General features: G+C 48.4%; 1 protein-coding gene across 37 annotated transcripts in view; it reads right to left on the bottom strand.

The window, feature by feature from the left end:
- Positions 1–27205, bottom strand: part of INPP4A (inositol polyphosphate-4-phosphatase type I A) — a 997999-nt gene that overhangs the window by 207726 nt on the left and 763068 nt on the right. For 28 of the 37 annotated variants that reach the window (XM_069204341.1, XM_069204354.1, XM_069204366.1 and 25 more), the window contains one exon: positions 26021–26159. In XM_069204341.1, the coding sequence (XP_069060442.1) occupies positions 26021–26159 (139 nt within the window). Of the gene's footprint in view, positions 1–25861; positions 26160–27205 lie in introns of all 37 variants that reach the window. The other 9 variants (XM_069204338.1, XM_069204336.1, XM_069204329.1 and 6 more) reach the window with 1 other exon arrangement.

Raw genomic sequence — 27205 nt, 5'->3', positions numbered from 1 at the left:
ACTTCAGTCATGTGCCTGAACAATTACTTCCAGGACACCAAGAGACTGATGGCGAGACTAAACGATCTCCTGCTCCTACATCTTGCCAGTGAGTCAATCTTTAAACTCTTTCACAACCTGCCTCGCACCAGTGCTGAAGATTACTATGACGGGACCATAACTGCCCTCAAGGTGTACTCCAACCCTCAAATGAGAACAGATTTTTAGAGGTTCAAACTGCACCAAGCCAGACAATGGGAAGATGAGTCCATTGACCTCTTATACGCCCGCCTGAGGGAGCTTGCCAGCACCTGCACAATGGATGAGCCACAGAAACAGGTATGAGCTCAAATAATTCAAGGCTGCTGGTCGGCTGCACTGAGGCGCAACATCCTTTGTTGCCCTATCATGCCGCTTGATGAGATTCTTACACTCAACCGCTCCCGCAAAGTGCCCAACGACTGGGATGACCAATTAATTCCACAAACTTGCCACAATGCCAGAACCTATACCCAGACATCTCAAAATGGAAGCAGCAGCTGCAGTCTCGAACGCCGCCTCTCAATGAAGTAAGCCCAAGCCTCTCCGCATAGAGGCTCTCATCAAGGACTACTGCAGTTTCACCTCCTACCCCCTTCACGAATGCCCAGCCAGAGGCAAAATTAGTTTCGACTTGCAAATGCCCCAATTACTGTGCTAAAGTCTGCCGAGGTGGGCACAGACCACCCACATCCAGAGACCATGGCATACCTCGCCTCCAGGGAGTAAGGACAGTAATGCATGATCACTAATCAGATGCTGAAAGCGCTACTTTGTCCACATACAGCACCAGCGCTCTAGCCAATGACGTGATCTTCTTGATATTGTGTACTCCTGAACCAGGGCACTCTCCAAAATGTGCCCCATGGTGGTTGCAAACAAACCCAAGCAGCCAGGTTGCATCTGCATGGACATCAGCCTCCCCAACAAGGCCATTTATCCCCAGATTGATGACCTGATCATTGACATCAATGAGTCCAAGTGGTTCTTGACACTCGACTTGAACTCGGGCTACCACCAGATGGAGCTGCATGACAACATGTAGGTAGGTACAACATGATATTTTCTACCCACAACAGCCTCCTGCATTAGAGCAGGCTCAAGTTTGGAATATCAGCCTCAGCAGAGGCTTTCCAGAATGTGATGCTGGAAGCCCTCATCAATGTCAGCAGTTACATCCTCATTTATGGGCCCAATCTCAAGAGTACCCGTCGCCACCTGCGTGCAGCGCTCGAGCGGATCAACTTAGCCATCCTCACCCTCAATCGAAACAAGTGGCAGTACCTTTGCCAGGGTTTTTTGGCTGGATTTTCTTAAGCACTGGCATCAAGGTCACAACCCCCAAATGCAAAGAGGCGACCACACCATCATCAGCTGCCAAGGTCCGGAGCGTCTTTGGCCTTCCCATATACTGCAAGAGATTTATTTCCAACCTGGCTATGATGGCAGGTTCTCTAAGACACGTCACAAAAGCGTTCACCCCCTAGGAATGTGCAAAAACAGAGGGTGACGTGTTTCAGGCTATCAAGAACACTCACCTCCAAGACACTGTAATGGCGTACTTTGAACCTGCAAAAGAAACCGAGCTTGTGTTAGACACCAGCCCCACCGGCCTTGGAGCAGTCCTAATGCAACATGCTGAGGGCAATCAGTTGGCACCTGTTGCATTTGCCAGCAAGACACTCAATGAAACCAATAAGCGATATACTTATATAGAAATGGAAGCCATCGCTATCAAGTGGGGCTGCCATCATTTCCACCTTTATCTCTATGGATGGCCCTTAAGGGCCATAACTGACCACAAGCCTCTCATACCACTTGTGGCTGGCACTGCTCTGCACCCCCTGTAGGAAAGTACCATCTTCCTTTGCATGTTACCCCCATTTTTACCTGTATGTCAATATGTTTTTGCCTGTCCCACTGGGATCCTGCTGGTCAGGACCCCAGTGCTCATAGTTTATGGCCTAATGTGTGTGTCTGTGTAGTGCTTAACTGTGTCACTGAAGCTCTGCTAATCAGAACCTCAGTGCTTATGCTCTCTCTGCTTTTAAATTTGTCACTGAAGGCTAGTGACTTCATTTACCAATTTCAACTGGCACACTGGAACACCCTTATAAGTCCCTAGTATATGGTACCTAGGTACCCAGGGCATTGGGGTTCCAGGAGATCCATATGGGCTGCAGCATTTCTTTTGCCACCCATAGGGAGCTCAGACAAACCCTTGCACAGGCCTGCCATTGCAGCCTGCGTGAAATAATGCACACGTTATTTCACAGCCATCTTCACTGCACTTAAGTAACTTATAAGTCACCTATATGTCTAACCTTCACTTGCTGAAGGTTAGGTGCAAAGTTACTAAGTGAGGGCACCCTTGCACTAGCAAAAGTGCCCCCACATAGTTAAGGGCCATTTCCCCAGACTTTGCGAGTGCATCTTTACATGCATGCACAACATATAGGTCAATACATATATGTAGCTTCACAATGGTAACTCCGAATATGGCCATGTAACATGTCTAAGATTATGGAATTGTCCCCCCATTCCAAATCTGGTATTGGGGAGCCAATTCCATGCATCCTGGGGGCTCCACCATGGAGCGCCAGTACTACCAAACCAGCTCTCTGAGGCTTGCACTGCAGCTACAGCTGCTGCCACCTCACAGGCAGGGTTCTGCCCTCATGGGGTCTGGGCAGCCCAGACCCAGGAAGGCAGAACAAAGCATTTCCTTTGAGAGCAGGGTGTTACACCCTCTCCCTTTGGAAATAGGTGTTACAGGCTGGGGAGGGGTAGCCTCCCCCAGCCTCTGGAAATGCTTTGAAGGGCACAGATGGTGCCCTCCTTGCATAAGCCAGTCTACACTGGTTCAGGGACCCCTTCTCCCCTGCTCTGGCGTGAAATTGGAAAAAGGAAAGGGGAGTGACTACTCCCCTGTCCATCACCACCCTAGGGGTGGTGCCCAGAGCTCCTCCAGTGTGTCCCAGACTTTAGCCATCTTGCTTTGCAAGGTGTGAGGGCACTCTGGAGGCCTCTGAGTGGCCAGTACCAGCAGGTGACGTCAGAGACCGCTCCAGATAGGTCCTTAAGCTGATAAGGTAACCAATCCCCCCTCTCAGGGCTATTTAGGGTCTCTCCTGTGGGTTCTCTTCAGATTCTGCTTGCAAGTTTCCTTCAGGAATCCTCTGCAACAACTTCAGCTTCCTCTGACATCAGCTCAACCGCAGCCTGCTCCAAGAAACGCTGTAAGTGCAACAAAGTATCCACCAGAGATACTTTTCTTCAGCAACCTCAGCTCCAAGTCAGCAACTGCAACAGTTTCCACCGTGTACATGCTCTGAGGACTCCTTGTCTTCATCCTGCACCAGAAGAACCGAAGAAATCTCCTGTGGAGTGACGGAGTCACTCCCCTGCTCCAAGCAGGCACCTTACAGAACGACGACTGGTACCCTTGGTCTCCTCTCACAGCGACGAGTGTGCTCCTAAGGACACAGAGGGTGGACATCATCGACATAGACTGTCCTGAGGTCCTGCTGACGCAATTTGGAGGAGTTAAGACCTTGCCTTCCCTGAGAGCAACGGTACCCCTGTGTACTGCGTCGTCTTCACCTCCTGAGGCATCTGTGAACTTTTTGCAGAATTCCTTCGTAAACAGCCTGGCCCATGTCCCCAGCACTCCATCTTGCGACGCTCAACTCGCTGAGTTGTTCTCCGGCGGCGTGGGACCTTCCTTTGTTGTGCTGCATCAACCGCGTTTTGCACCTCCTTTGTCCCCGTGTCCTGGGACCTCCGGGGGTGCTGGCTGGCATCTTGAGGGCTCTCTAAAGTGCTGAGAGCCTCCTCTTCCTACTCACACAGGGTTGAGGCCCCCAGGTCCCTCCTGGGTCCATCCAGCGCCATTTTGACGCAAAACGCACTTTTGTCGTAGCCAAGGCTTGTTGGCGACTTCCAACACAAAATCACATCTGCAACGATCTTCACGTCGTGGGACATTCTATGCATCACGCAGGAACCCGCTGGCATCTTCCTAGGGTGCAACTCTGTAGTCTTTGACTAACCGTGGACTCTTCTTTTGCACCCTCTTCTGGGTTGGCAGGGGCCCATTTCCTTCCTGGAACTTCTATCGACTTCTGGATGTGGTCCCCTTCCTTTGCAGGTCTTCAGGCCCAGGAATCCAGCAGTTGTTCTTTGCATACTTGGTTGGCTGCTGCAAAATCCCAATCATGAGGTGTAGTGTGTCCTAAGGAAACTTGCAGTACTTTACTCCTGCATTTCTGGGCTCTGGGGTAGGGTAATTTACTTACCTTTACTGTATTCTTACTCTCCCAGCAATTCTACACACACTACACTTGTCTAGGGGGGAATTCGTGATTCACATTCCACTTTCTTAGTATATGGTTTGTGTTGCCACTAGACCTATTTTCTCCCATTGCAATCTATAGCATTTCCTATTGCTTGCATTGCTCTATGACTATTTACTTTTCTAATTCTGGTGTCTAGTGTATATATTGTATATAATACTTACCTCCAGAAGGAGTATTATCTCTAAGATATTTTTGGTACTCTGTCGCCCAAATAAATACCTTTATTTTTGGTAATACTGAGTATTGTCTTTACTTGTGTATAAGTGGTATTGCAGGAGCTTTGCATGTCTCCTAGTTCAGCCTAAGCTGCTCTGCTATACCTACCTCTAGCAACCTAAGCTGCTAGAACACTACTACATTTCACTAATAAGGGATAACTGGACCTGGTGTAAGGTGGAAGTACCCAAGGTACACACTACAAACCAGGCCAGCCTCCTACACCCCCCTCCTCACATCTAAAAATGGACCCTGCAGCTCCAAACAATATCAACTGTCAGTAATCTACAACCCAGGATGTGATAATCCCACAGACTACCCCTCAAAGCACCCATGGCTGCCCCCCAGTGGTTCCAAAGGCCCTCTGTTTGAAGCAGAGGAATAGGCACACAGGATCACGGAGGTCAGCTGCCTTAAAACAATAGCCCTCTAAGACATTGTCGACACCACCATCCCAGACCCATGCCTCCAAAAGATCCTGGTAAAGACCATGTCTTGCAAGTGTAAGGATTTCCTCCAGCACCTGCGGAGATAAGGTGACATGGCTCAACGCGAACTTTCCGCTCTGTGGAATATCCAGCACAAACTCAGTGTCAGCAAGAACGGAGTCCTCCTGAAAGGCCACCAAACTGTTATTTCCAACTCACAGCGATCACCCATTCGGACCCTTGCCTACACCGGACACCTGGAATTGACCATAACCAAAGCATGCCTGCCTCCGAAATTCTGGTTTCCCACCTTGAACGCAGAGGTGGGAGTCATGGTTGCCCGATTCCACTTGTGCCAAGTATTAAAGCACCTGGATGGGCCCCCTCTAATTGCCAACGACAGCCCCAGTGCCGGCCCCAAGTGTGATATATCAGCATAGACTTTGGGTCCCTGTCAGATGGGCACCACATGCTGTTGAAGTCAGATGCTAGAGGCTAATGCACACACTTAATAAAGCAATCTGCATTGGAAGCGAATAACAAGCTGATGTGGAAGACGTCATACAAAAAGCACTTAGTGCACAGATGGACCCCTCAAAGCTCCACCTAAAGGACACCTGCCAACGTCCTGTTTGGCAGGGCAGTTCAAGACAACATCCCGCATGCTGATGGATGGACTTGCGACCCTCTAGACATAGTGGCCACACAACGTAGGCTTACTAAGAACAATCAAAACGGTGCCCTAGCCGTTGAACCCAAGAATCCAACATCCTGTCTTTGTGTGTGACTGGCACCCAGGTGGGAAGTTTTGATTCCCTTTCGAGACATGCCACCTCAGTCATTGACAAGAAGTGCACAGTGGGGATGGCCAGGAACAACTTTGATTCTGTCACAGGAAATGTATCATCTTTCTCCAAGAATCAAAAACAAGAGTCAGACATGTTAGAAACATGTCTCCCATCCGCACCCTTTGGCGAATGGGAGGATGAGCCAAGGGCTAACCAACAGTCCAGTGCCGAAACACCTCCCAGCACATAACCTCTGACAACTCCAGCCTATCGGGGAGAAGCTTGGCCACCACAAGCAAGAGGAACCAGTGTAATGCTCGCAGGCCTAAAGCTACACCACTTCAGTGAGAATTATAACAGCCCTCCATTTTAGTCCCACTTTTCCTACTCATCCTGCCCACCCATTTTCATCCATTGTTGGCAGCATCATTGTCACTCTAGCTTTAATCTCTGCTCGTATGTCCCCTCCTGCTTGCACTGATCTGACCTTAACTGGATGCTCATCTGAAGTCTCACCTAGACGTACCTTCCACTAATAATGTACAACACTACTGTCCTCTTTTAGTAAATCTCTGACTTTAAAGTTGCACGACTGCAGATTAATTATTTTGTAGTTTCACTCGTCTTTTACCATCAAAATCACAGATATTACAAATACAAACCATGCCCAACCTGCCACAACAATGCCACACTTTGGTGTAGAATAAATTAAGTCAATAAAGAATAAACAATTATCCCTGGATATGAAGTAAGATGGCAGAAGGGTACAGTTAAAATGAAGACCCAGACAGATGTGAATAGAGCGAGTCATTTTCTATAATTTAAATACCCTGGCTCCTTCAAATTTCCAATTCGCTCATAATAAATTACTTAGAGAAACTACATCAGGAAGAAAGTTAAAGCTAAGGGCTGAGCCATATTCAAACCAACAGTGTATGGATAACAGCTTTGTCACAATATAAACACTAGCTAGTCGGGAACCCAGAATGTTTTCTTCATTATTTTCCTTTCAGGAACTTGTTTTTCAGTGTTAGTGACTGGTTCAGAGGAATAAAAATTTTCTTTAACTTTTTTTGACTCTCACAACAGTGTAATGTATATGGAAGATTAGCCAATGTTAAACTAATCATAAAAAGATACAAAGTTTGTGTTAACAAAGGCAGAAGGAAAGGGAGTTTCATCGCTGTAGTACGGCTGATGTGGACCCTTCTGACTCTTCATATTGAATGTGTAAAAGCATTCAAAGAAAGTCTATCACCAAGCCACACAAAGAACATCAAACTATAATGTCTTAGCTTAGATAAAATTATGTAAATGCCATTTGGTGACAAAGGGGCTGGGCATTATTGGCAACTACATGCCTGTGATAAAAGTTGAAATTATAGTCACTAAAAAGGTTGTCGTGCTGAATACTTCCAACACATTAAAAGTTATTCAGTCTTGTGACTCCGTTATTCATGATATCACAACCTAAAAACCTGAGATGGTGGTTATCAGACAATCCAACAGGAAGAGGAAAAGAGAAGATCTTGGATAGGGCCTAGAACTCTCCCTGTATAATACCTTGACACAAAAGGGTATCTCACACTCAGGAATCTACTCAAAGGTAGGTATATATAAGAAGTACAGACTGCTTTCGGCAACCAAATATTTTTTTTTTTGTTAGACCCTCAACCATTTTGATAGTGGCATGTTTCTTCATCAGGTCTTCATCACCAGGTCCTTAAAAATTAGGATGGGCTTGACCATATTCCATGGAACACTTTGACTATTATCACAGCTAGGGTCCTGGGAAAGAATAGAAATATCTTGAACAGCCTAGGTATCCCTTTATTGGTGGTTGTTCATGTATGTCTAAAAAACAATGGAGGGATGGTAACGTAGGGATATAATGGCCATTTAACCTTTTAGATTGTTGTTATTCATTTCACATGAGCCTCTGCTCACCTTTACGTGTTGGAAATCACACCTGAAATGGTGAGGGACTATAGTAACTGGGAAACCTAAGCATAGTTATACCCCATTCTACTGCTGACCCTCTCCTTAATATCCACTTGTGAACCTCCCCTTTTAATTCCTGCTCCCCAGCCAGTAACTGGATCAACAATAAAGCCTAGAGACCACTGAACGCAGTGTAAAAGATCTGTAAAAGTGATGGGAATGACGAGTGAAAGAATCACTGTAACTCATACGTACTCCTGCATCTTCGAACTTATCTTCCATTATATACCAGATGATACAAAAGCTTAACTGGCTGGGGGGGGGGCACAGCATAAAATGAGCTTCAGCAAAAGATGAGCAGAATCTCTGGTTCTCACACTTCATGCATAGTTCGTGCACAAGGAGTGGTTAGTGAGCCAGTAGATAACTTGCAAGTCTCCTCAATGGAGCATGTCTTTTAAAAAACACTGACATTGCCTTGTACGTAGGAGAGACCCTTGGAGGAAAGCCACACACTCAATAGCTTGCCACAGATATTTAAGGGGTATGCTTTTCAGGGTTAAAAGCACCACAAAACAGAGCCCGGCCCTCACTCACAGAACAAAATTATAGCAAGTACAAAGGTCATCATCCATGTCACAGGTTCAATGTCACACTTCAGGGGATTATTAGCAGAGGCGGCCTGTGACATTTGAAAGTGGTGGGGTGTAAAAGTTCAGGATGAGTGACCTGTCGTGAGTGACTGTGGCGAGCGAGCCCAACCATTATAAGGGGAATGCGGGGGACTTCTCCCCCGAGAAAAATTTGAGAAGAGTGTGGAAATGGTGCATTTTTAAGTATATCTGAGAAAGAAAGAAGGCTAATAAGACAATTGTGAAAGTGTAGATATGACTTCAATAAAGAGATTTCATAATATTATAATGATGTATGTAGCTGATTATTCAGTGTAACCACAGAACTCCATAACAGACTTTGAGATATACAATGGTGAGTACCTTACAGATTTCCTTATTTTTTTTATATACCTTTGCAAATGAAATCTAATGAGGAAATACACGTTATTGTGATTTGTTAGACCGGACACAATGAGACAGCAAGGAAATAACACTAAAAGGCAGTAGGGCACACTGCAAGGCGTAGGTCTCATTCAGGGGAAGAAAAAATATGATCCCATCACCCCCCATCCTGATGATTTATCCCCATTAGCTCCCCTTCTTGGTCCACTACCTCATCAAGAACAGCTGCATCATGTACAAATATTGTAAATGATGGTGTCCCATCGCCCAGGACCAGGCTCAAATCGTTACTCTTTAACAGTTGAATTTCACTTTACTGCCCATCTAAGAAAACGTTCTCGTTTTGGCTATATTAATCATGTCAAAAATAAGGGGCAAGAAATGAGGAGGGGCCATGTTTGTGCGACAGCGTCTGTGGCTCCTTAGAGAGGCAGGCAAATGCGTGGCCACAGCGGTCATGGCCTTGATGTCGGTATGCCTCAGAGAACCCAGTCACACCTCGGACCTCCTGCAGGGCAGTGCATGCTCAATAATATTCACACACACTGCCTAACGGCCAGCAGCTGTAACAGTCAGACTCCAGAGACAGTCAAATGCGTGGCCGCAGCGGTCATGGCCTTGATGTCGGTATGCCTCAGAGAACCCAGTCACACCTCGGACCTCCTGCAGGGCAGTGCATGCTCAATAATATTCACACACACTGCCTAACGGCCAGCAGCTGTAACAGTCAGACTCCAGAGACAGTCAAATGCGTGGCCGCAGCGGTCATGGCCTTGATGCCGGTGTGCCTCAGAGAACCCAGTCACACCTCGGACCTGCTGCAGGGCAGTGCATGCTCAATAATATTCACACACACTGCCTAACGGCCAGCAGCTGTAACAGTCAGTCAGACTCCAGAGACAGTCAAATGCGTGGCCGGGTCATGGCCTTGATGTCGGTATGCCTCAGAGTACACAGTCACACCTCGGACCTCCTGAAGGGTAGTGCATGCTTAAGAATATTTTACACACATTGCCTAATGGCCAGCAGCTGTAACAGCCACTGACAGACAGGCAGATGCGGGAAGACTTTACCGTGCTAGTACGATGTCCCTGGCCGTTGCCCTTTATCAGGTCCAAGTTAACAGAGAGCTGAACTTCATGGTGCTGGCATGGTTCACGCTGCCTTATATCACAAGATGTGGTGGCGCCCGCGGCAGATTTGAGATTTTGCTTACAGCCACAGAGCCGCCTTTTTTATTTCTTCCTCAGACAGCAGCACCATAAACAGATTCCCCAGATTCAGTCCTCTGCTGAACGCTGTATCATCACTGTATCTAGAGAGACCGATTCACACTGATCACTTCACATTGTCACAGCCACACTTTACAAAAAGATGCACAAAGTAGTCAGTGCTCCGGCGACCTATCAGAGGCATTCCTCCATAGAAGCACTCAGATCATAGATCCAACTAGTTTGAATGTGAAAATTAAATTATATACCTCCCTGGCATGAAGTGAATGCACTGTGTTTTACCTGAGCAAAAAAGAAAGACTTCTACCCTCTGTGTATAATCACAAGTGTACTTGAGAGTCTGGCTCTCTGTGCCGAATGATAGATAACCTTTCATATCAATTAAACAGGTTTACAGATCCGTGCCCCAGGTAGCCAGGGTACAGTATTCTTTACGTTCTAGAGACTGCATTACAAGGACTATAAGTCCCAGAATACAAAGGTGCAGACATGTCCGCTCTTTAAAATTGCCTGCGAGGGGTCACGCTGTTTAAGCGAGTGCTCGATTATATTAAAATGTGGCCTTAAGCAAACATGGCCCTCCCTGGGACAGATTTAACAATGCGTTTATTTACACATGGTGCCTCACAAAGCGCACTGTGCAACGTTAGCTAAATATTTCGAATTTATCGCCATTTGTTGAAAAGATTTGGGGGGGTCATTACAACATTGGCGGTAAAAGCCGCTTACCGCCGTGCAGAAGACCGCCAACACACCGCCGCGGCCACGGAATTCCGCCACAGCTATTACGACCCACATCTCGAAATCCAACAAAATCCAGACACCCACACAAGTCCGCCACACCAAAGGTCAGTGATAAACTGGCGAAAACAAAACCTCCACCCTCACGCCAACAGAAATATGCCCACACTATCACGACCCACGAATCCACGCGGCGGTCTTTCAACCGCGGTATTCCATTGGTGGTACACACCGCCGCGCTCAAAATACACACACATTTTCAAAACACAACCACATTGGACAATTCGAAATACACACACCTGATACACATACACACACCACTCCCACACACCCAATACAATATAAAACACACACCCACATCACCCACAAACCCCTACGACAAAAACACAGAAAGAAGGCCAGAGAGAGACACTACAAACTACTACCAAGCATCCACAGGCACACCAGACCATCACCCACACTTCTTCCACGCACAAAACATAACACACTACTACATATCACCACACTTATCACCACATACATCACCCCACACATCCCCTACACCACCCCATGGCACGGCAAAGACACCCCAGGTTCTCGGAGGAGGATCTCAGGGTCATGGTGGAGGGAATCATCCGGGTAGAGCCACAGCTATTTGGAGCACAGGTGCAGCACACCTCAATTGCAAGGAAGATGGAGCTATGGCAAAGAATAGTGGACAGGGTCAACGCAGTGGGACAGCACCCAAGAAATCGGGACGACATCAGGAAGAGGTGGAACGATCTACGGGGGAAGGTGCGTTCTGTGGTCTCAAGACACCACCTGGCGGTACAGCGAACTGGCGGCGGACCCCCACCCCCTCACCCACAACTAACAACATGGGAGGAGCAGGTCTTGGCGATTCTGCATCCTGAGGGCCTCGCAGGAGTCTATGGAGGAATGGACTCTGGTAAGTAAAATCTTAACTAACATATCCCCCACCCTACCTGCATGCTATCACAGACCCCCACCCTCGCCACCTCCCCTATCACTCCAACTCCTCACAAATGTACTAATAACACAAACCACCCATCCCAACACCAAGCCCTGCATGACAAAACAAAGCATGGACACCCATCACTAAAGCATGCCCACTGCACATACCCATAACACCCCCCTCAACCATCATCACACAAGCCCCCACACAGGAATGCTAGCACTGGGGTACACGGTCACCCACCCATTGCACACCATGATACACACAGATGCAATAATCATGCTTTTACACACCTGCAGGACCACTACCCAACGTCACCAGACAGGAGGGTCCAGACATCTCCACCCCACCCACAGAAGAGGCCCACAGTGATGACAGCAGCTCTGTCCAACTGGATCCAGATGACCAGCCCGGACCATCGTGGGCCTCGGGACAGTCGGTTCTCCTCACACAGGCACAGCCCACCACAGACCTTCCACCCTCTGGTAACACCAGCACAGCACCCACCCAGCGGGCCCATACCTCCGTGCCCAGGACACGTCAATCAGCTGTGTGTCCACCACTACAGGGAACCCAGGATAAACCACCACCCCAACAACAGGGACCTGGTGGCACTGGCAGTGGGCACACGGTCCAGGGGATGGAGGCACAGGAACACAGGGGAACTGGGAGGGCTGCTGTACGACAGGGGGCGGACAGGCCAAGGGAACCCACTCTGCACGAGGCCCTCTCCTCCATCATGGGAGCATACCACCATTCCCAGGAGACGATGGCAACGGTCCTGGCCAAGTTTCAGGAGACCCAGCGCATGCAGGAGGAACAGTATTTGGGGTTCAGGGAGGAACTCAGAACCATCAGCTCCGCCCTGGGCACCATCGTAGGGGTGCTGAAAGAAATACTTAACACCAGGAGGGACACTGTGGCACTCCAAGGGGCTCCTGACACTAGCATGGACGATGAACTGCCCACCACCTCCGCCGGCGCTAGTGGACAGGAGGCACCGCCACAGGACCACCACACCAGCACCCCACCCCCTGCAGACAGAGAACCACCCCGCAAGCGGTCCCTGAGATCCAGGAACAAGACAGAGCACGATGCCAAGACCCCCGCCAAGACATTAGACCACCCTGATTGTCATCCTACTGGCCCACTTTGTAACCCTGTCCATATTGGAACTGCCCCAGCTCCACTTCCTATGCCCATATGGGCAATGCACCTGTGAGACTAATAGACTGGACTCTGCCATGGACACTCCTCCACCATCCCCCCTCACCATTTTACAACCCCCCTCCAATATTGAGCACTTCAATAAGCACAAACCAATCTGGAGTCAGTCTGTGATTTCGAAAATGTGTATTAGCAATGACAGTGACAAAATGCGTTTTCAAATGTAATGTCAACATACCTATGTCACACATCTCAAGTCCATGAGGAATCTAAGCACATGACACACGTTGGAAACCACACCTGTGAAACCGTAAGGGAAATGTACAACTCAGTGACCATATACAGGTTGAAATCGACAGACAGGATAGAGGTAGAAGTGTGAAAGTATTTGTAGTAGGCAGGAATGTTTTCTCACCTGTGTGCCACTGGAAATATTGCTGGATAACTGAGTCCCTGTTGTCAATGTCTTCTTCCTCTGCTTCCTCCTCATCACTGTCCACAGGCTCCACAGCTGCCACAACACCGTCATCTGGACCATCCTCCTGCAGAAAAGGCACCTGTCGTCGCAAAGCCAAGTTGTGAAGCATACAGCAGGCCACAATGATCTGGCACACCTTCTTTGGTGAGTAGAATAGGGAACCACCTGTCATATGGAGGCACCTGAACCTGGCCTTCAGGAGGCCGAAGGTGCGTTCGATCACCCTCCTAGTCCGCCCATGGGCCTCATTGTAGCGTTTCTGTGCCCTGGTCCTGGGATTCCTCACTGGGGTCAGTAGCCATGACGGGTTGGGGTAACCAGAGTCCCCTAATAGCCACACACTGTGCCTCTGGAGTTGAACCATCACATAAGGGATGCTGCTATTCCGCAGGATGTAGGCGTCATGCACAGAGCCAGGGAACACAGCATTTACCTGGGAGATGTACTGGTCTGCCAAACATACCATCTGTACATTCATGGAATGATAACTCTTCCGGTTCCTGTACACCTGTCCACTCCTGTGGGGGGGGGGGGACCAGAGCCACATGGGTCCCATCAATGGCACCTATGATATTGGGGATATGTCCAAGGGCATAGAAGTCACCTTTAACTGTAGGCAAATCCTCCACCTGAGGGAAAACGATGTAGCTCCGCATTTGTTTCAGAAGGGCAGACAACACTCTGGACAACACAGGCTAGGACATCCCTGATGCCATGGCCACTGTTGTTTGAAGTGACCCACTTGCAAGGAAATGGAGCACTGATAGCACCTGCACTTGAGGGGGGATCCCTGTGGGATGGTGGATTGCTGACATCAGGTCAGGCTCCAACTGGGCACACAGTTCCTGGATTGTGGCACAGTCAAACCTGTAGGTGATGATCAAATGTCTTTCCTCCATTGTCGACAGGTCCACCAGCAGTCGGTACACCGGAGGATTCCGCCATCTCCTCACATGTCCCAGCGACGGTACCTAGGAATGACAACAGCGACCACAGAGTCAAACAACTCAGAGGTATGTACCCACAGTCTACACAGAACACCATTCATACACAAAATGTGGCCTGTATTTGTGTTGTGCGACAAGGCCCAGGTCTGTGTGACGCAGTTGGTAATTAGGGCATGTGGGCCCCTGAAATGGCAGCTGCCTGACCTCTAAAGTGGGACAATGGGATGTGAGGTAACTGCGCTGGCGTTGTACACCGTCGCGGTAGGCGGTCGAAGACCGCGGCGCAATGCTGCATTGGTTAACATTGGACCCTATGGGTCCCAGGAGCCAATGACGATGTACGCCGGCGGTTATGGTACGCACCGCCGCGGACGTGACTGCCATTTTCTATCTGTTCAATCACTCGATACCTGATCTTCAACAGGAGAGGACCTACACTGCAAGTGCTGCTGTGACCTCGGTCTGGAAGAGACAATGGCTCGTGCGACTGGGGAAAGGACCCCTGCCTTCACTGCAGAGGAGTTGGAGAAGCTCGTGGACGGGGTCCTCCCCCAGTACACGCTACTCTACGGTCCTCCAGACCAACAGTTAAGTACACAGGGAGCATGTTGTATGGGCTATGCCTGTGTGGAGAGGGCTGGTTGTAAGAATGAAGGGGGCACAGTTCTGCGTGCATGAAGGACTGTGAATGCATGTGCCACATGGCAAGGGTAGGGATGTGGGCCACTCACTTAGACGGTGCAGTTGTTAATGACCTCTCTTCTTCCCCTGTACATGTCATGTAGGTCAGCACCCACCAGAAGAAGGATATTTGGCGTGCCATCGCCAAGGACGTCCGGACCCTGGGGGTCCACCACAGACGGAGCAACCACTGCCGGAAAAGATGGGAGGACATTTGCCACTGGAGCAAGAAGACAGCGGAGGCTCAGCTGGGGATGGCCTCCCAACGTGGGAGGTGTGCCCGTCGAACCATGACCACCCTGATGTTCCGGATCCTGACGGTGGCCTACCCTGAGTTGGATGGGCGCTTGAGGGCATCACAGCAGACACAAGGTGGTTAGTACAACATCATTCAGTGGACTTTGTGCGCAGTGAAGGTGTCTGGGTGGGGGAGGAGGGCTGTGGGTTTCCCTAGGCCAGGGCGAGTTCCAAAGGCTAGGCCCTCCGTAATGCAGGCCATGTGGCACCCCACCCCACCTCTGTAGAGTGCCAAGTACAGGTATTCATGCCCCTGTGTCATCTATGTGTGCAGATGTCGACCATAGCCATGTAGGCCATATACCAGGAATTGAATGTGTAGAGCCCAACAGCGCGACGTAGTGCAGGGGGCTGCTGTGTCTGTATTGTCCGCCAACGGTAGCGGTAAGCCATGCACTCAACCTGTCTTTCTTCTGTCGTCCCCCCCCCCCCCCTTTTTGTGTTCTCCCTGTTCTTGTGTGCATCAGCATCATCAGGCGGAGGTACTGTGGCACCGGAGCACGAGGGAGCTGCATCCCACATGGCCATGGAGGCCCACACCACGGACTCAGAATACACCAGTGGGACGGAGGGCGAGGGGAGCACCACGGCGGTCACAGGATCTGCAACCAGAGACACGGACTCGTCCTCCGATGGGAGCTCCCTTGTGGTGGCAGCAACATCTGTGCCCCCCACTTCTACAGGTACAGCTGCCACCCCCCTACCAGCACCGCCCTCCCAGCAGCCCCTCAGCCTTCGCCCCGTGCCCGCTCACCCAAGAGGGTGGGCATCACCTTCGCCCCAGGCACCTCAGCCCCTGCCCCTGTCACCTCTGCTGCCCTCAGTGAGGAGGCCATTGACCTCCTCAGGTCCCTCACTGTTGGGCAGTCTACCATTTTGAATGCCATCCAGGGTGTAGAAAGGGAATTGCAACACACAAATGCATTCCTGGAGGGCATTCATTCTGGTCAGGCTGCCCTTCATCGAACCCTGCAAACTCTAGCCTCAGCACTGATGGCAGCCATTGTCCCTGTGTCTAGCCTCCCCCCTCCAACTTCCTCCACCCCGACCCAATCCCCTGTACCTCAGCCTATCCCAAGCACACCTACAGACTAGCATGCACACACGTCAACACACAAGGGAAGCTCAGGCAAACATAAGCACCACACATCCCACAGGCACTCAAGCAAGCATCACACACATACAGACACACCAACATCCACTGCCTCCACTGTGTCCCCCTCCTCGTCGTATCCCTCCTGCCTCCCAGTCTCGTCTACACTCACACCTGCATGCACTACCACTACAGCCACTACGTCCCGCACCAGCACACCCACCACCACAACCTGCTCACGTGCACTCACCACCCCCACTCCCATTTACACGTCCCCTGTGTCCTCTCCCAGTGTGTCTGTGACGCCCCCTCCGAAGATACACAAACGCAGGCACACACCCACCCAACAGCCATCCACCTCACAACAGCCTCCAGCCCATGCACCTGCACCCAAATCCACAAAACTTACACCTCCTACAACCACCACCTCTTCCTCCACTCCCAAACCCCCTCCATCTACCCGTCCCAGTGTCTCCCAAAAACTTTTCCTGGCCCACCTTATCCTATTCCCCCCCCGTCCAACTCATAGGTCCCGTACTAGCACCTCAGCCAAAGAATCTCCGGGACCAGTGGTGCCTGTTGTTACAGGTATGTGGAGTGCACCGGCCACCAGGACAGCCAGTGTGGCACAGAGCCACAGCACAGCCAGTCCTCCCCCCCCCTGTGAAGCACCAGAAGTTGGACAGTGCCCGGGGGGAGAGGGGGAAGACGCCAGCCAGCAAAGCCGCTCACAAGGGTCCCGGGGGGATTGTCGACTCAGGTGTGACTCCTCCCAAGGTGGGGAAGGGGCAGAAGAAATCTCCAAAGTCTGGGAGGAGCAGCATGGCGGAGAGGACCGCCATCATCCCCGCTGCCCAGGAGGCCACCGCCAGCCCCATCATCCCCGCTGCCCAGGAGGCCACCGCCAAAGTCACTGCCCAGGAGGCCAGCCCCATCGTCACTGGCCAGGAGGCCACTGCCAGAGTCACTGCCCAGGAGGCCAGCCCCATTGTCACTGCCCAGGAGGCCACAGCCAGCCCCATCGTCACTGGCCAGGAGGCCAGCCCCATCGTCACTGCCCAGGAGGCCACCGCCAGCCCCATCGTCACTGGCCAGGAGGCCACCGCCAGCCCCAGAGTCACTGCCCAGGAGGCCACCGCCAGCCCCATCGTCACTGCCCAGGAGGCCACTGCCAGCCCCAGAGTCACTGGCCAGGAGGCCACCGCCAGCCACAGCCACTGGCAAGGCAAGCACAGCTGAACAGGCCAGGGACCGCTGAACAGGGAAAAGACTGCCATGGAATGCACCGCTGAACAGGTCTGACACTGGCAAGGCAAGCACTGCTGAACAGGCCAGGGACCGCTGAACAGGGCAAAGACCGCCATGGAATGCACCGCTGAACAGGTCTGACACTGGCAAGGCAAGCACCGCTGAACAGGCCAGGGACCGCTGAACAGGGAAAAGACCGCCATGGAATGCACCGCTGAACAGGTCTGACACTGGCAAGGCAAGCACCGCTGAACAGGCCAGGGACCAATGAACAGGGCAAAGACCGCCATGGTATGCACCACTAGCCCATTTGAGTCAGGGGCAGTGACGCAACTGGGACCGTCACGGGGTGTGTGCTGCACTCTGGGCACCAGTCCCCCTCCAGAACCAGTGGAGACTGTTATCCACTTGAGAGACTGTGGCTTTGCACTCCCCAGGATGGGACAGTGGGCAACCCACCCACTGCAGAGACTTGAGAGACTGTGGCTTTGCACTCCCCCGGATTGAACAGTGGGCAGACCACCCACTTCAGAGACTTGAGAGACTGTGGCTTTGCACTCCCCAGGATTGAATAGTGGGCAACCCACCCACTGCAGAGACTTGAGAGACTGTGGCTTTGCACTCCCCAGGATTGAACAGTGGGCAAACCACCCATTGTAGAGACTTGAGAGACTGTGGCTTTGCACTCCCCAGGATGGTACAGTGGGCAACCCACCCACTGCAGAGACTTGAGAGACTGTGGTTTTGGACTCCCCAGGATTGAACAGTGGGCAAACCACCCACTGTAGAGACTTGAGAGACTGTGGCTTTGCACTCCCCAAGATACATCAATGGGCATGGAGCCCCCTCGTGGATCTGGCGTGGTGGACTCATCCGGCTGAGGTGCCCCCCCTTCTGGGTGCCTGTTCCCCCTGAGGTGCCTGTTGTATTTCTATCTAATGCCCCTGCAGTGTTCTCTCCGTTTTGATCAGGTATCTTGTGTGGGCCTCGCCCATGCTTTTTGGGCCCAGAGGTCCAGGGACAATGAATGGTGCATTACCTGCACTACTAATCGTGGTGTATATTTTGATTAATGTGTATATATATATGTATATATTTGCTTACTGTATTTTGAGATATTACAATAGTTCAACTCATTTCCTTTTGTCTTTGCATTCTTCCGGGGGGTGGGGGGGGAGGGGGTTTGGGGGTGTTACTGTAATGTATAGATATGCATTGGTGTGCGTGTTGTAGTGGGTGAGGGTCGGGTGGGGGTTGGGATGTTGGTTGTGTGTCTCCCTGTGTTTTTGCCTCCCCTATGTCGTAGGTGCAGTACTCACCGTGGTCTTCGCCGCCGGCGTTGATGATCCTCGTATAGGAGCAGGAAGACTATCGCTGGCAGAATATGGAGTTCCGGCTCCATGGTGTCATCGTTCCTCGTGGAGTGGGTAGAGGTGAGCGTTTTCCCTTTGAAATGGCTGTTTACGCCGTGTTTTTATCTGCGGTGAATCCGCCCCGGAAAAGGTGGCGGATTGGTAGGTTGTGATACTGTGGGCGGTACATTGCACTCCGCCCGTCTGTTGGCGGTTTTACCGCCGCTTTAACACCGTCCGCCAGGGTTGTAATGACCACCTTAGTTTGCGCACATGACGGCAAAGAGTGAGCAGGGGCCCCTGGGGTGGTGAAAGGACAGGCAGCAGCTTATTTCCAGCCACAGAATAGGTTTCTTTCAACTACAGCACAGACACAAAGCGCTAGCAAAGTTCATAATGGCGATGCCAATTTAATCACAACAATGAAACGTTGGCGAGTAATACTCGTGCTCCACCCTTCTGGCATATTTAATAAAGATCATTTCAAAGGGTAATATACGTGGCATGGTGCCAAAAGCCTGTCTATGGACCAACCGGTCCTCATCAGTCATGGAAAAATAAATATACACAAGCATTTGCAATGTAACGGGTCCCGCATTTGCTCGAGTTAGAGCGAGTAGCGTTGTAAATTCCTAACTGGACTTTCTTGCCACACAAATAGAAAGAAAACAAGCGTTTTTAATGCAACGGGTCTCACATTTGCTCGAGTTAGAGCTATTAGCGTTGTAAAGAAAAAGAAAACGCAGCGTGATCCCGCTATGTAAAATGCAGCGCAATCGCGCTGCGTGGAAAATAAACAGATAAAGTAGTCTGGACCCAGGCTGAAAACATCGAGACTCGTATGTTTTTAGTAGTTTACAGGTGGTGTGTAGGTGGGCTAAACACAGGAAAAGGCAGGACGTATGCATGCCTTTCACAAATGAAAGCAAGCGGATTTTAAAAGGCAAGCCCACAAACCAATGCAAGTGAATGATGTGACATGGGCGTGGTTTGAAGCCCAAAGAGAGATTACAGAATGGACAGAGCACTTTGCGCTCGCCCATAAAAAACGAGCGAGATCGTGCTATGTAAAAGCCAGCACGATCGCACTGTGTGGAAAAGATAAAGAAGTGCAGAAACCAGGCTGAAACATCGAGCCTCCCACGTTTTCAGTAGCTGTCAGGAAAAGCCATCACATATGCATGCCTTTCACTAATGAAGGCAAGCGGATTTTAAAAGGCAAGCCCACAAACCAATGAAAGTGACAGGCGTGACATGGGCATGGTTACAAGCCCAAAGAGAGATTACAACAGGGACTGAGCGCTTGCGCGCTCGACCCAAAAAGTCATGACTGCAAGCCTAGCAACCTGGACTCAGAAGTGTCTAACTCTCTGCCTGGAGTGAAGATTGGCTATACTGGTTATATCTCATAAAAGCTCAAGCTTGGGTGAAAGGTTTCTTATAACGGTAAAACATAAAGTCATTCTTTCCCGGTGAGTTTGTCGGGCCTGCATTATTGACTACTACAGTGCAGTACAAGAGACGTTTGTTAATTGCCCCTCTCTATTGTACATTTAATTTTTTTTCAAACCGCTCGCCTATTCATCGACATTCACACTCTGTGTTTCAATATACACATGAACATCCTGATGATTGTTGAGGGCAGTGCATGCACTGCGGCAGCGCAGCAGAAAAGGAACACAACCTTTCTTTAGGACCGCCTTACCAGCTTCTCTGATCAATGCTGGCAGTGCCACTGTGACAAAGTTATTTAATGCACACAATATTTCACACACTTGAGGGCAATGCATGCGTGCCACGGCAGCGCGGAAAAGGAATCCAACTTTTAGGACAGCTTGTGGCTTGACCAACTGCTCTGATCAATGCTGGCAGTGCCACAGTGCCAAGCCTAAAGTTATAATTTAATTAATGCACACACTCCATTCACTCACCATCTGGAGGAAGCCAGACCGTCAGAGACAGACAGCGAAGAACACTCCCTGACTCGTTAGGTGCATCAGACCTCCAGATGTGCATCACATTTGTGAGTGACCACCAGCTGTGCTAGACCCTCGCCCGCAACTCCTGACCTAATCTAGATGCTGCCCCCTTGATGTTTATGTTAGGAAACAGCATGAGAGCAGGGTGAGGATTGGCTTTGTCAGGCACTGACAATGCTTCGAAGGAGACTTGGGGGCTGTGGCAGTAAACACTGGGCTCCCTATATTGTGCTTGTAGGTGAGTTGTTCAAGTGTGTATGCCGGGCTGGGCAGAGCAAGGCACCCGTCAAACCAGACCCTAAGTAGGACCCGCAGCTGACCTGTCAAGCCCCCAAAGTTCCCAGTCTCTTTGCCCTTCGCCCACCTCACTCTCGTGTAAAAGGAAAACTTTGGTCTGATCATGCCACGCACTGCAGCTAAAAAAATATAAACAGTAAAGTCAGCAAACGAGATTTAATAAGGGTCAAACAAATGGGGGACGACGCCCCACGCTCAAATAAAGAAACTGAAACTGCTTATTAGCCAACTCTGAAATATCAACATGAAACTAACAACCAGGGTAAGCCCATAAAAATGTAATGGGTTTCGGAACAGAGTGCTGCTGGGCATAAAGTGCTCATCAGGGTAGTAAGCACCATATAAATGCAATTAGGATTATAATGTCTGCATCAGATCCGTCTTTGGGATTCAACATAACTATATCAAAGTTTCTTGTCTTGTACAGCTTAAAGACCAATCTGAACATTAGAAAAACGGGAGAGGGGCCTTAATCAATGAACAACTCAACAACTGGAGAAGGAACTGGACGAATTTTGTGGCCACCTCCTATTTTAGTGTGGACTTATTTGTGGAACAACTTATTGATTTTTCTCAAGTGCTTCCCAAACAGGAAATGTGTTTTTTCCCTGAGAAAAACTCTACCCCTCTTGTAACTTGTGAAGTATGCCATTTTTCTAAACTCTAGTGTCTGGTGTCCTACACATCCAGTCCCTATACTCTCCCTTTGGAGAAGTTTTTGTTTAATCTTCATTCTTCTTTTAGGTGCTCAGGCTACAGCCAAGCAACCTGAGCCCTGCATACATTTGTGCAAGTTCTGCTTGTTGGGCCTCCTTTCAGAGCCCCCTCAGTGTCAACTGGTGTCAGGAAGGACTTTAAAATCAACACCACACACAGGGAATAGCTTCACCTAAACCCAAGAAGCCCATCTCCAGGGCAAATTCGAAAGGCTGAGTGAGAACCTGAGAAAGGCCAGGCTTACTCCTGCAACAGCATTAAAAGACACAGGTGCTGAACAGCCTGCAGCATCCAGTGCACCTAGTGAGACCTGAGGAAAGACACTCGTGGCACAAAACTATTATTAAGAAATTAACATTTGCAGAGCAAGTAAAAGGCGGACACAGAAAAACAAATTCCACCCCTCATCAGCTCGGCAGGTATGGGGAACAGTCTCCTCTTGCCATACTGGAGGCTCCCAAAGGAAGCCATTGGGAGGACGTCAATGCCCATCTTGCTTTATCCCTTGCCTTGTAATGGCATCCATGTGTGGGTTCCATCAAGCACACACTTGGTGGATGCACTGTTCTCCAACATACTGGGGTAAACGCTCAAGTGCTAATGGAGGAACCGTAAGTTGTCTATAAAACCCATTCATTTAAGAAGAGTCAGAACTCTATAATAGGCCTTCTAACTGTGCATTTCTGTAAAAATCAGCGAATTTATCACAAGACAAGAGCTGGCCTGAGATTTTGTGGGATGTAGCTGTTTTATTAAAATCACTCACTGTGTGTCACATTATAGACGGAAATCACACCCTATCTGTGTGGCTTCTTTGCAGTGGTACAGTCCTGGTTTGGAAGAATACAACAGCAGTCACAATTTGAGCAGCATGTCTTTGAGACCCAGTAGTCTTTGGTTACACTTCACTTTCTAGTACTGTGCGATTGTTTGGGCAGTGCTTGATTTTTTTGTGCAACTGTTTATTTATGCTTAGCGGATGTGTAACTTAGTCTAACAGCAACATAGTACTGTACAGAAACATCTGTGAGGTTAAATCAGAACTTAAAACGGCGAGCTCTCTGGATAGATCCTGTGAAGGAACAGAAACAGTGTATGTGAAGAAGCAAGTGGGTCTTAAGATGAAAGCTCCGAGGACATTAAAAACGTGTCCAAAGCAAGGCAGCTCATTCATTAAGAACTGCCTTAGACCAAAGTGTGCAAGGGGTGGCCCAAAACAAACCACAATTGGAGAAGACACTAGCAATGGCATTTTTAACACTACTGGAGGTTACTTGAAAGTAAGAATTTAATAAGAGTATCAAAAAAGTGACCTTATAACTGATTCATTTATTAGCATCCGAGGGTAACGGTTACAGGGTGGTCATTTTGTTGCAAATTATGCTAGTAAAGATTACTGAACACTAATGGCAGATGTAGTGATCATTTCACAGTAAAAGTGGCAGCCACATTATATAGTGTTACATATTTAAGTAAATCTTCATTCAATCAATATTCCACTCGTCACCTTCTTGTATCTTTTCAGATCTTCCTCTCGGCAGCACACTTCCTAATTCCCTTTCCTTGGACACTTCAACAACACTCTGTCCTTCAAAAACTAGAGGTAGTTCTGGTGAAACGTGGTATTCTTGGGCTGTTCTGATGGTGAGGAATCAGAGCTTATCTGAAGATTCCAGCCGCAGGAGGCATGGGAAACCATTGTCTTGGAATCCATGGTCAAGTGAATGAGATACTCATGATGAGTATTGCCAGATGGGTCCTTACTAAATGACCCCTTAGCTGAAAAGATTTAGCAAGGTCTGCAAAGAACAGTAAATGCTCTAAGACTGAGTGAGAACAATCACCCAGAGCAGCAAGGTCTAAAATCAAAAGGGCAGTGGTCAGAGAGCTCATCAAATGCTTTTGGAAGGAAAACTCATAAAAGATCAATCAAACAACCAACAAAGGGAAGAAAAGATTTGAAAATACACCCAGGACTCAGAAAAACTATGAGATTCAAGAAGTGTACACAATTTGGTTCCCAGAGGAAAGACTAGTGCTGGCCCTAGAGTATTACAAGATCCAATGTCAGCTGGGACTAATCCCATAGAAGTGCTGACCTCCAAGAACCATCTAGTGAAAGCAGGGACAAGACACATGCATGGCAATACCTCCAAAGAGCACAGCCAGAACTGGGAGGAGATCACAGAGTGTAGTCGAAATAAGTAAACTGCACTGCTAGGGGCGACCCAAAGGCAGCACCAATATACTAGAGTTACAGCTTCACCAGGCAATCAAGGCAAACCACTTGATGTGAGATAAGTGGGAGTGTCCAGGAAAGCCTGAAGCTTGATCAAGCACAAATTAACCCTCCTATTGGCCTAGAAGACACAGCTTGACAAACGTCAGTGGAAACTTTCAGAGAGGCTTGGGACAACGCTCAATAAACCTGTTCCACAGGTATCCCAAGTAAAGCATGATGGGTGACAGTCTCTAACTTCAGAGAAACCAAGCCGGAGTGTCAGAAATGTTTATACTGTATGGCCTCTGGAAAAAAAACTATGGTGTGAGATCTACTGAAAACAATCAGCGTTAAAATGCTCATTATAAATTCAACTTGCCTTTTGTAACAGTGAATTTACTTAGCCTCCAGATGAATAAAGGCAACACAGATGTCAGCACCTATAGCACACCACAGATCACATAACATTACAGAACAGGCACACAGGTACCAGGGGAGTCCCTGGTAGTTTTGTGCTGAGAGAGGGGATTGTGAAATGTGCTGGTCTGGATGGGTGATGACAGGTCTTTATTGAAATTGGAGTATTTTTGTACTAGTCAAGAGTCGTCTTGTTACTGTGGAATGAATTCCGTGACCACACAAGTTCGGAGGAATGGGGTCTGGAAGTACCAGAACTATCTGTTTCAGGCAAAGTCATTCCTTCAATTCTGTTAAGCTTCTGTGTAAATTCTGCAACAGTTACACAGCATTGTTTTGTCAAATCTGTTTTGTTCTGAAGGTCTCTGAACCCTATTAACACAATTGTGTTAACACACTTTTGGAGTATTCGCCCAAATACTTTTTATTTCCTGAAACTGGGCCCTACAGTCTTTGCAGTGTTATATTTAAAACAGAAATACCTAGAGATTCTTGCACACTGAGACCAGATTTAACATTTACTGAAGGGGGCTCTTTACGAAGCATTCCATCATATCAGCGTGGAAATGGCAGAACTGGAACATTGAAGACTGCCCCGGACAGCATGTTGGGTGGAATACGAATCTGCAGCAGGGAAGCAGTACTAGTGAATATGAAGTCACAGTGCCTTGAGGAAAACCCACCCTGGGAACACACCACGGAAAGACAACGGTGTAGTTATAACAACTTATGTGGGTGCTGGTGAAATCGCACTACTTACAGCAACTAGAAAACCTTAGCAGGCAAGAAAATTGCCTCTGAAAGAGCGCAAAGTATGGTGAAAAGAACGTATGCAGAATAATGTGTTTGTTAGTATGACTCTGAGCCTACAGGATGTTGGATATAATTACATAATCTACACAAATCATAACCTGAGGCTGAAAAGGGGTTAGGCTGTTGATCTGCATCATTTGCTTGGATACTTCTGAAAATACTACACATTGTTCTTAGTAAAATAGTTAAATGCATTGTTTTAAATGGAATCAATTTAAATTAATTACAGTCAGTGCATAACACATTTCAAAAACACACATGATATGAACAAGCTGATATTCAGGGAAAGCATTCACCTATCTGAACACCATTACTGATGGTATCATCCTTATGTAAACACAAATTAATATAGTAAGATGCAATCTCAGAGTGAAAAGTTTAAATACAGGACAAGTGGTTTGAAGCATGCAAACAAAACAGCAAAAAAACAAATGTGAGGAAAGAGTTTCTAGCATACGCACTTTTAATTCGGTAAGAAAGGCATGCAGGAGGTGACGATAAGGATGAAGGTAGTGGGTGAGGTAGCACTGATGATGATGAATAGGGCGGTGATGATGACGATGTCGACATTTCACTGGAGGCTTCTGGATTTATCCAGTAGGCTCGCGACATCTGATTACCTTTCTTACTAGAGCAGCTGACATCACACTGAAAAACATCTTCGCAACTGTCGCTGTGCAGCCGTTCCTTCTGTAGGAGCTTGTCGACCCTCTGGATGATGCACTCCAGGCTCTTGTCAACATTTACCCAGACCTTCTCCTGGCAAGGGAAAGAGAGAAGCAAAAAAAAAAAGTAATCATCTTGCCTCAGAGTGGTCATTAATGATTTAAAAGAAACTGTACATATTGATTAAAAAAGCACTGTGTTTTAGAGTCAGAAAACCTCTAAGAAAACACAAGAAACTATGCATCTACAAAAATTACAGGCGTATGCATCAAAATCAATGTCAATTGTAGATTAATATGCGCAGCAGTACTGTTCAAAACTTGCAGTGCTGACAATCCGCAAGAAGTATGTAGGAAAAGTACATGCACACAATTTTCTTTTTTCTAATAACTCCTCCATATGAAAAGCCTTCTCCACGCAAACTTCAAATATGTGAGGGCGTTTGAGGCATATATCTGCACTTTAACTCGAACATTTTAAGCATTAACCCCTTTCAATAAACTTGTTCTGAGGATTATTTGTAAATTGTTCTCGTTCTTCAGAGGTAAACTATAAAGACCATCTATATTTCATTTCACAACAAAACAGAAGTATGATGTGCATCAAGAAATCAGAGAGCCTAACTGTTGTTTTCAATATAATAACACAAAAGACTTTATATCGCCTCAAAAGGAAAATATGTTAATGGGGGTGCCACGGTAGCTGTGAATATGTCAGAGTTCCATGCTTTGTGAGAGGTCTGCAACTGGTTTGGTATCTGTAAGAATATTAACAAAGTTCAACTATGCACAAGTGCTGTACAAAATCTTACATGGAGTTGATAAATAACTTAAGTGTCTGATTTTGAAACTGTCAAGTAAATTGTTTGGATCCCATCTTGGATTAGCTGAATACGAAACTGTAGTAAAGATTCTAGAGCTGAGCACTACGAGTCTTTAAAGATGAAAATATAGGGGGCGTGGCCAAGATGCTGAACATGGCAGCCGCATAATTTCATAGCTCCGTGTCGCAACACTTAATCTACCAATATCCTGCTATGCATCATCCTTGCCATCTGTGGGCCCCAAGAGGGACTGCCTAGTCCCGCAAAGTGTCTGGTGTTGCAAGGGCCTTAGCGAGGTCCATGTTGGGACTGGGAG

This window comes from Pleurodeles waltl, chromosome 8 (genome assembly GCF_031143425.1).
Source record: "Pleurodeles waltl isolate 20211129_DDA chromosome 8, aPleWal1.hap1.20221129, whole genome shotgun sequence".
Lineage (NCBI taxonomy): Eukaryota > Metazoa > Chordata > Amphibia > Caudata > Salamandridae > Pleurodeles > Pleurodeles waltl.
Note: the sequence above shows the minus strand (reverse complement) of the source record. Positions and strands in the feature narration are given on the sequence as shown.